The sequence below is a fragment of the Apteryx rowi genome, unplaced genomic scaffold (genome assembly GCF_003343035.1).
Source record: "Apteryx rowi isolate R43461 unplaced genomic scaffold, aptRow1 scaffold_1, whole genome shotgun sequence".
Taxonomy (NCBI): domain Eukaryota; kingdom Metazoa; phylum Chordata; class Aves; order Apterygiformes; family Apterygidae; genus Apteryx; species Apteryx rowi.
Window position 1 is genome coordinate 2,154,777 of NW_020447196.1, and position 10,783 is coordinate 2,165,559.

At 38.6% G+C, this 10,783-nt stretch overlaps 1 protein-coding gene across 1 annotated transcript in view; it reads left to right on the forward strand.

The window, feature by feature from the left end:
- The window catches only part of CCNE1 (cyclin E1), a 13,639-nt gene that overhangs the window by 1,987 nt on the left and 869 nt on the right, over positions 1 to 10,783 (forward strand). The window contains exons 2-10 of the mRNA XM_026059736.1: positions 9 to 99; positions 383 to 451; positions 6,338 to 6,480; positions 6,561 to 6,696; positions 7,528 to 7,674; positions 8,901 to 8,996; positions 9,386 to 9,520; positions 9,608 to 9,719; positions 9,798 to 9,955. Of these exons, the coding sequence (XP_025915521.1) occupies positions 9 to 99; positions 383 to 451; positions 6,338 to 6,480; positions 6,561 to 6,696; positions 7,528 to 7,674; positions 8,901 to 8,996; positions 9,386 to 9,520; positions 9,608 to 9,719; positions 9,798 to 9,955 (1,087 nt within the window). The remainder of the gene's footprint in view (positions 1 to 8; positions 100 to 382; positions 452 to 6,337; positions 6,481 to 6,560; positions 6,697 to 7,527; positions 7,675 to 8,900; positions 8,997 to 9,385; positions 9,521 to 9,607; positions 9,720 to 9,797; positions 9,956 to 10,783) is intronic.

Sequence of the window (10,783 nt, forward strand, 5' to 3'; positions counted from 1 at the left end):
CTCGGCAGCGACCACCCCGAGGAGAAGGCGCCCGCCAAGGGCGAAGCGGGCGCCGACGGTGCCGTGCGCGCCCGAAAGAGGAAAGCCGATGTGGCCACGGTGAGTGCGAGCCCGGCGACGCAAGATGGCTCACGGYGCGCCCGCGGGCCGGGGCCTGCCCCGCTGCCACCTCTCCGCCTCGCCCCCGGGGACGGGGACGGGCCGGGGTCCCTCGCCGCCTTTTGTTGAGTCCCGGTGGCCATGTGGTGCCCTGGGTGGGCAAGCGGTGGCCTGTCACGCGGGTGCCGTCGTCCCGCAGGGCCCGGGTGCCTGCTGCAGTTGGAATGGCGTGTTTTCCCCTAATCCGTAACTGTGATTTGAAATTATATCTCCCTTTCTGTAGTTCTTACAGGATCCGGATGAAGAAATTGCCAAAATAGAAACGAACAGAAAAAAGCAATATGAAAACCAGGTAACTGCTTTGCTTTTAGGTCATGCTAATATATAACCATATGCAACTTTATTATTATTTTACAGTGCTTCATTACTGTTGTGAGTACAGTAAAGCCGATGCACAGCTACCACGTGCTGTATAGCAATGGTTGAGGGGGCTGTCAACCATGGATGATGAAAAGCACAAAGCTCCTCAATTCATACAGCTTGCTTTGAAGTCTTTGCAAGAGACAAGGCCCATATTGGTCTAAAATGTTATGTTAATACTTCAGCATATCCAGCTCTCCTGGAATTGCAAGTGTTCAACCTACAAAGACCTTAATATGCATTTACCTCTACATGGAGAGACCCTGTATTGACTTCTCTAGAGACCTTTAAGAGTACAGTGATTTGCTTACATGCTGTACCTTGCAGGTCAAAGCGTGAGATGCTTAAGCATATAAACAGAATCATCTCTTGAGATGGACCTTTTTGCATCCATGCCTATACTTACGCTGGGAGAGGGGAAGGATCGTTCTTTCCTTCCACCTTCAGCTCTGTTCCCACTCACTAGTATTGCTGTCAGGCTGCCAGAAAACAAGAGGTTACTGATTAGAACTTAGAAGTTTATAATACTAGGTGCTGATGCTGTGGTGAAATGTTTGGCTCAGTCCCTCTAGAGAACAGAGGGATAATTTCTATAAAGTCACTTTGGCTGTGGAAATCTGGCCAGTCAGTGGAGGTTGGTAATGATCATCACCAGTTTCCTAAATAAGATACTTAGAATGATCTGAGTTATGAAGTCAAAACTAACTTTCATCTTGGTGTCCTCTTCATATTTTTCAGACATGACATGCTATTGGTTATTGCATGATGCTTTCAGACATTGAGATGCCTACTCTAAATAAAATGGCAAGATTAGCCTACTTTCTGAAATAGGTTTATTTCCTTTCTTAGGGTATGAAGAAATACTGTGCACTTGTGTGTACACATGCATGCTCTGTCACTAGGACTTCAGCCAGTTAATGCACATGTGGGGTGATACTTAAACTGCAAAAGTCATGACCAGGGAATACAGGCAGTACTCATTTGGTGTGCAAGGCTATGCATAATTGTGGCACATCTAACCAGAAGTGGCAGCTGGAAGTTCTAAGACTGAAGTGCTACCATAACAGATGGGCATCATTGTTTGGAATGGCCTCTGCTTGTTGCAACTGCGTATACTAGTTATCAGTCAACATATTAAGCAGGGCTCAAATGGTGAGCATTTAATGAGGGGATCTCTCCTTCCCTTCTGTCTTTCTTTTGTGCAGTATATTAAACTAATTTCTCACTTCTGACAAGGAAGAGCTGCCTGTCCTTCACCACAGTTCTCTCCTTCACCAAAGGATTCATTCTGTTTGAGCTAGGCAATGGCTTTTTGTGTGTGATTATTGCATAATAATAAGTATTGTTAAATCCTAACAGGGACCCAATTTTACCCTCCTTCAGAAAGATAATGGGAAGAAACTTGAAATATATTTTATGTACCTCCTTTCAGTGCTGAAGGTCACTGTAAAGACTTCCAATTCTGTGTTCGTGTTTTGTGTTACTGGCTTAGCAGCCATTAAATGTTACTTCATGAAGGATGGGCATATTAAAATCTAGATAATGTAGGCAGTAGGCATTTCAAAATGCAGATTTAGGAATTTTTCAACTTAAGTTTAGGATACTGGTGGGAATTAGGYCCTTGGCTTCTGCCTATAAACCCATAAAATGGGTACCTTTGTATCAGTCCATACATGGGGAAGATTTTTTGTCATAACAAAGTAGCCAGATTGTTACAGATCTGTTTAAAAAAGCTAACATTTGGCTGCACAGCAGCAGCTCTTCAGTCTATGGTGTGACACAAGCTATTCTCTGATATAAATTGCCATGGGCCACTAATGAGAATATGTTTACGGTTCCAGCAGCAGTATAGCAAGCTTGTATGATAGCCAGTGAGATAGTTATGCTGTTGTGGCACACTAATTCTAAAATGCAAGTAGCTATAAATCCAGTACAGCCTATACCACGTGACTTCTACATTAAATAAATTGTTTACTGACGCTAGTTTATACATGAGGCAAAATACCATAGTCACATCCCACTTTATAGCGTCTTCATACTCAATTCATTAGTTTGCTTCTGCTGAACATAAGGCATGAGTTCTTAATTAGGATGCCGTTACCCTTTATGTGATGAAAGTGTGGCTRTATCATCAGGTTTGTGACAGCAGAATATTGCATAAATTCTGTGTTTGATTTTGGAGAWCTGGCACTGCTGTAGTTCTGCTAGTAATTCTCATATTACTTCTGGCTGCTTTCTGTGGACTGATACACTTCCAAGGCTCCATGTAAAACAAAATTCATCTAACTAGATTATCGTAACCCATGTAATCTTGATACAAATAATGTGGCCCCCAAATCTAGAGTGGGGAATTGAAACTTGAAGTGGTAAGAAATTTTAAGATGAAACTGATCCACATTTTCAGATTAAAAATAAAGAAAGCAAGCTTTCAGGAAATAATTTTTACTAATTTCTCACTAGACACTTTTCCGGAATAATCTTACAATTGTCAAAATATTCCACCTGGCATTTTAAAAATATCATCTGAAAAGATTCTTTAACTATTCTAGGTTATGTTTGAAAGATCTAATTTAAAAAAAAAAAGAAAGTCTTCCAACAAGTGAACAATGTGAACTATATCAAAATTGAGAATTTGACTTTGCCCTAATGTGAGGAAGGACAGCATTCAAATTCTTTTAGAGATTAAAAGTACCAGAAGCTCCTATGCTGTTCAAAAAGAATTGGAACAACTTAATTATGTGAGTTGCTCTTCTATCTCCTATTTGGTAATTCTAATCCTTTCTGATAGGGCAAAGAAATGCCCTGTATTTCAACCCATTGCCTCCTGTGAGTGAAGAATGGCTAAAATTGCTATTTCTGATGGATAAACTAAGAAGGCTGTARTGTAATAGTTGATAGTGATGTCTGTCTATTCTGAGATGCTGCTTTTTTTTAGGGTGAGATGAACAGATATTTTCCCCCTCCTGCTTCTTTGACTTCAGTTTCTCTGCTGAAAATTCTCTGAAAATCCTCCTTCCCCTTGCCTTCCCAGGCCCCTGGATCTGCAGAAGCTTCTTCTGGTGGCTCTCAACTTGTGCCATGATGCACTGGTGTCTCAGTAGCTTGCGTTCTTGGTTTTAGCTGCTTCGTTGAAGGCTCTATCTGTAAAGAATAACTTGAATGGCCAAAACCTGCTTGGTTTTGTTTCTTGCTATATGCTTGAAGGGTGTCTAAAAGATCCATTTAAATAAATGTTTGATACATTTGTGAATGAGGGCATGCTTTAGAAGAACTGTTGAGGCATAAGAATTAAAACAAACACACACACACACACACACACACACACCCCTGAACTCCTGGATATTTTGTTTGGAGCTAAGGTGCTTGACTGTTCCCATGGAGTTTGGTCACCTACCTTCTGCTCTTCCTGGTGTTTCCTCTCTTTACGAGCCTTTGCATGTCCTCATTTTGTTTTTTCCTACATATGTATCTGGAATATGACTGTGGGTGTCGCTGAGCTTTCTTGTTGGGGTCCCTCTTCAGAGGTTTGCTTCTGAAGTAGGCCCAGGGCCATAGGATTTCCTCCAGTAGGCTGCAGAGATTTTCTGTTGCTTTTGTCACCTTTTGGCTGCAGGAGAGACTGCCACTCCCAGCTGCAGGGTTGGCTCTGTGCGAGCCCGAAGGAAGTACTGCCTGATATTTCCTTCCCCTCCCCCCTTACATTAAACTACCACTGAAAAAAGAAACAATTTAGCAGTCCTATTTCCATACAGTTACAAAGTGATGTCATGCAGTTTCTTGATATCTTTTGGTAGAGTCAATTGAATTTCTTGCTAAATATGCTTTAAAGATCAAGAATCTGATTGATATTTCCATTCCCTCAACCAAAATACATGCCAAAGCTATGGTGACCCCTCACTTAAGCTAGCTCAGGCCCCTCTCTACCTTCTTGGTAGCTTCTTGCTTTTGAAGTCCCTATGTATTTGTTCCAGTTAACATATGTACTTAACTCTTGTTGCTTATATTCGTTCCCCACTCTCCATGGTGAGATGCATTATCTAGGCCAAGACTGTGTTCTTGCTTCTTTTCAAAGCACTTAAGAGGATTCTGAGTCTTCATATGCATTTCCTTGTAAAAGATTGGGGGAAGAAATCTTTCTTAAATCAGATTGTCATTGTTGCTTCCCTGTGGTACTGAGAACTTCAAATTTGCTTTTAGAAGTTCCTGGTATAGTAGGCACCTTTAAATCAATACTGTATAATCTTCTGCTTTTCTCTTGGTTTGCTGATTAACTGATAAGCCAGTGCTTCTCAAAAGGCCGTTGGCAGCTGGGCCTGCCATGCAGTTTGGAGGACAAAGTGTGACTAAAGTCTGACTTGGAGGGAGGACAAAAATTAACCTAAAGCAATGCTGATGTGACACTTTTATTCAAACTTTCAGTTCATAAGGAATCTGTCATTCTTACAGGTAGAGATACTGTTCCTTCTTTTTCCCCTCCACCACCCAAATTAAATTGTGGTATGGTGAGATCACAAGAACAAATAAGTAGCTGTGGTAGATTTGCATGCAGAACTCCAAGAGGAAAAACTACCTATTTGTCTCAGTAACTCAAAGTACAAATCTGTCTTAAGTATGAGTAAACTGCGCAATGTGGTTTTTGTTTCTGAAGTTAGTGGTTTTTGTTTCTGAAGCCAGTGCTAGAGGGTAGCCATCTTGCTGGAAAGTGGTGTCATTTGTAATAAGGACAGCGCAAAAAACAGGTTTGGAAGCTTCTTCACCAGAGGTATTATTTCATGTAGAGCAATTTTACTTGTAAACATTTAATGATTCTTCTGACTTTTGTCTGCTTGTTTTACTCTCTCAAAGCACATTAGGAATCCTTGAGGATTTCTGTCTTGCCAATGCTGCAGAATAGATCAGTTTGCAACAAGATGGCTGACTTTGGTGTTAGATGGAGATGCCAAATTTTAATTAATTTGCATAGTCATGATGACAGGCATCTGTCTTTTATTTTACAGCAAAATTAAAAGGAATATTTTCCTGCAAAATAATAGGAAGTGTACACCAAGATCTTCTTTAGCCAAGTTAGCCAGGGTGAACAACCTTTAAAGAAAAGTAAACCTAAACTTGTGTTATAGTCTATGCAAAAGTAAAAGGATATGATAGATGAAGTGTTGGATGTCTAATGTTTGCAGACCTTGGTAAAGTTCTGTACATGAAATGATTGACATGATTCTTTAGTGGTATTTTCTTGACATGTCTTTGCTTTGTTCYGAAAACAATTGGATCATCTGAAGTGCTTTTTTTTGTTGTTGTTTTCTCCACCTAAGCATTACAAGATGAACTGAGGTTTAAGAGAGAATTCTGTAAATCACTCTTTTGCTGTGTCCATTGCCCAGGACACTTTGCATGGAACCAAGAATTCTAGGTATTTCATCTGCATATTCCTTGCCAGAAGTCCTGATCTTCTGTTTGTATAATCCTAATCATGGATTAGGATTTAAAGTTCCATCTGTTTATTCCTTACCTGAAGGCAAACAACTTGCTTTCATGCAAAATGTTTTTGGTGAAAACAAAATGCAACAATAGTGACAATAGAAGACTCCGACTTGGATATTTTCCTATGGAATGCATGAGGTCCTTCAAAAGCAGAACAGGGTGAAAGTTCTTTGCATTTAGTGACAAAATTTGCCAAATGTGAAAATAAGCAATTTGAACAGTTTGAAGAGGTAATCATAGCAGTTCAGTCATAGTTTCTTTCCAACTTCTGTATTCTATTTAAAGCTAAAATGATTATTTTAAAAAGGCACACTGTAAAATGTTGTCTTTCATTTAATAGCCATCTTGGAATAACGTTCACAAAAATCCCCATATGCTGATTCCTACTCCAGATAAAGATGATGATCCAGTTGGTGTTGATTACTCTCACTTTATTCATCTAAGTGTTGCTCCAACTAGAGCTTCACCACTACCAATTCTGGGGTAAGTGTGCCATTTTACTACTGCTTGTCTACCTTTCTTTTATGTGATAGTTTGAGACTAAATGCATTTGTCTATTTTAGCTGGGCAAACAGAGATGATGTATGGAAAAATATGATAAACAAAGAGGAGATGTATGTGAGAGATAAACTTTATATGCAAAGGCACCCTCTTCTGCAACCTAAAATGAGAACTATCCTTCTAGACTGGCTAATGGAGGTGAGCTTTTCTGTGCTTGTGAGTATTTCAAGTGTGCTTTTGTTGAAGTGTTCTAATAACTATCTGTCATGAATACATTTCATGATCTTTGTGTAATTGGTTTAGCACTAGACACTCGTCTTTGTCTTAATTTTATCAGTGAATGGCACCAAGTTAAAAAAAAAATACATATAATGTTTTGATTTGTTGATGTACAAACTAACAGCATAATGTGATATTCATTTAGCTTGATAATGTATAATTATCAATTTGTCCGTGAAGCAGCACAATATAAGCATTTTAAGGTCATGTTGCAGATAAAAGCTGTACAAATGGTTATGAAAGTCATTGTAAAAAGGCATGGTGGCTTAGAGACCAGATGCATCTCATAACATCTCTAACACTGTTACTGGCATGTAAAATATACTTCACTCTATCTGTATGTGAGTATTTTTTGCTGTTTGGTTGACATGGTGGCATAGTCTCTGTTCTTAATTCTAAAGTAGTTGAGATAATTTTCTCTTTTGAGGTGCTGGAGTGATGCATGTTTTTGAAAACAAGGAACTGATGTTCTCATGTTGTTAGAACATATGCTTGCATTTCCCAAAAGGGTTTTCACTCTGTTGATGATCTCTGTGTTCTGGGGAGTTACTGTAGTGGCAATTTTCTTGTGAGTCAAAGGAAACTGTTTAATTCCTGCTCTTAGTTAGCATGTTAGCTCTCAGTATCAATGAATCAGAAAGACAGTGTGAATTATATCTCTAGCTCTTGCATTTTTGAATAAATCTATGGCATCTATTTTTGACTCTCTCAAACTGTTCTTGTCCTTTGTAAGTTATCATTTCTTTGCAGGTTTGTGAAGTCTACAAGCTTCATAGAGAAACTTTTTATTTAGCGCAAGATTTCTTTGATCGATTCATGGCAACACAACAGAATGTTGTAAAAACACTATTGCAGCTTATTGGGATCTCTTCTTTATTCATAGCAGCAAAGCTTGAGGTAAGTATCTCCAGCTTTTACCTAAACATAAAAATGTGAATGGACAGACAGCACACTAGATCCATTTTGGCAGGCTTTATGGAGCTTGTTACTATGACTTTTGAGCTGGGAGACAAAAAAAAAAAAAAAAATCCTCCTGCCTTTTAGAAGTAGCTAAAATTAAGGACTACTTGACACCACAGTATATCTTTCTTAATCTTGAAAGAATTATTCTAACATTGAAAAGACTGAAGTTCTTAATTGCTGTTTTTAAATGAGTTTGACTGGCTGCTGTATGCAGAGACTACTTGTTGCATTTACACTCTCAGTGGAGTACCTACTGGATGATACAGTCGAAGAGCTATTCTTTATTTACTTGAACAAATCGAACTGTTAAAATACATAATGCTTTTTTAGTTCTTACTGTTTGCCTTTTAAGAGATACACAAATCTTCAACCTGTTCTTCTCAAGCACAAATTCTTATTTTGCTTCTAAATCACGAGGCTTCATTAGCGAGCTCTGTTTGTTTAAGGTGAAACTTGCATTTGCTGAGTAGTTGAGGCCAAACTGTCTCCTCATTGTTGAAAAGMAATTAAATTCTAATGATGGAGTTAGAGGAGCTCCGTCTGGTTTGTTTCCATTCCCTGCAGTATCTCTTAAGGCTAACCTTGGGCCAGCAATATTTCTCAACCTCTGTGTTAGCTGTAACCTTAATGTGAGAAATCTAGTACAGATAATGGCTGTGTTGATGCTACTAATGTCTTTTAACTACCCCTTGGAACATCTATAGTTAATTAGGTTTGGTCTGCTTCTCACAGGACCCGAGGTCATTATCTGCCAGGCTACAGCCTTGTAAAAATTGTTAGACTGTACAAGTATATGTGACCATTAGATCTACACTTGATCACAAGAGATAAAAGGCCTTTCCTTAGCATGTATAAAACAATCTTCRTGTTAGTTAAGGTACCACTGCAGTAGCCCTGTAGTCAAGCATAATGCATGTTGTACTGATCCACTGGAAGTGAAAAGTGAAGGCTATGGACAGGAAAGTTGAACAATAAAACCTGTGTTCATCAAAGGCAGAGGAGGACACCATGATTTTTTTGTGTGGTTTTTTTTTTTTGTTTGTTTGTTTTCTTGTTGTTTAAATCTTGAAACACTGAAGGTGTGGGGTGTTTTTGTTTTAACACATGGAGCTAGTTACAACTTATTCCTCAGATGAAATACTTGATCTCCTATATTTCAGGAAATTTATCCACCAAAGTTGCACCAGTTTGCGTATGTTACAGATGGAGCTTGTACAGAAGATGAAATCCTCAGTATGGAATTGATCATTATGAAGGTAATATTTTGAAGTGGAATTAGTTGTACCTCTTTTAAAGTCCTGTACTACTTTATGCTCTGTAAAGCCAAGCATAATCAGACTAAAAGCAGAGAGCCTCAGTTAATCTTATATGCTAGTAAGAGGCACATTTCTCTTTCTAATTAGAAACCAGCGTTCTCTAGGTAACAAATGATTTAAAGCATCCATTAATACRTGCATATTGACAAAATGAATTGATTCTGCCACCCTATCAGTGGGAGGAAGCACAGGAGAGGATTGGATTTGTGTGTTCTAGAGATGTCTTGGCCAACTGGAAATACAGCTTCCTATCAAGAGTAAATGAAGTTGCATGGTCTAAGTTAAGAACTCTATTAACACTGAAGTCTTGTGCATATCTACTCTTTCAGGCTCTTAATTGGAACTTAAATCCACTGACAGTTGTATCATGGCTAAACATTTACATGCAAGTTGCCTATTTAAATGAGCTTTATGAGGTGCTGCTGCCACAATATCCACAGCAAATATTTGTACAAATAGCAGAGGTAGGACTGATTTCATCCTTAAAATGCTATTTCATCTGAAAAACTGTCATTTTGCAATAGACTTACTAAGCATGTGTTGCCTTGTAGCTCTTGGATCTCTGTGTGCTGGATATCGGCTGCTTGGAATATACATATGGAATACTTGCAGCTTCTGCTTTGTACCACTTCTCCTCATCTGAGTTGATGCAGAAAGTTTCAGGTAAGTATCATTGCCACTTACAAACAAGTCTAGTAACTGTCTTAATTCAGGCACATAAGCATACATCTTGTCTTCCAGGTTATGAATGGTGTGAGATAGAGGAATGTGTAAAGTGGATGGTTCCATTTGCAATGGCTATAAGGGAAGTAGGAAGCTCCAAACTCAAACACTTTAGAGGCATAGCTCCTGAAGACTTGCACAATATACAGACGCACATAAACAGCTTGGATTTGCTGGTATGTGTTTGGAAAACAAAGGCAAAAGCTGTCTGTAAAAACTTCTAACTCTTGTTTCTTCTTTGGTTAGAACATACAGTAAACTCAAGCAAAACATTATCAAATTAATACTGAGAGTGAGTGTATGCAAACAATATAAGGTTGCACCCCAGTTGCAAAATCCTTTGGGCAGAGACCTGACTTATACAGTATTTGGGATATAAAAAGGTGATCATGATTTAAGCCTCTGATCCCAAAGGACAAATAATTATTCYAGAAATGGGAAGTGTATTTCTGCCCTTTGGGATACCTCAAATATATGTTAGAACTGTCTCTGCAGGAAATACAGGTAATATAAGCTCTTGTCTGATCAAGAGGAGAAAATAGAGGCTAATCACTTGAGATTGATCATGAGGGGCTGCTGTGGAACAGTGGTGGTTGACAAAAAACTGAGCAACAGTGGTTTTTAAGATGAGAAACTTGCAGAGGATCAAAATCTTGTCCAACAGATTGTAGTTAGTCTAAGCTATTAGGCTTTTTTTTCTTCCCCCTATTTAGGTTACTTAACTGTAGTAAAAGTTAAACTTTTTGCAGTTCAATAGCTACTGAATTTTGCTGTCTTGAAGACACAAGTACCATAACGCTGATAGTGAGATTCCAAAAGTTAATACTTTTCTCCTAGGGCTTGTATTCACTAACTTTTTGTACTGTATGATTGATATTTTTTAGTTACTATGAAGGAAATTAGATATAGATATGCATTTCCATATTAGTAGCCTATTGGGTTATGAGACACTGAATTATATTGATCTGTTGCATTGATATACCAAAGTAAGGATTCCCTTTTTT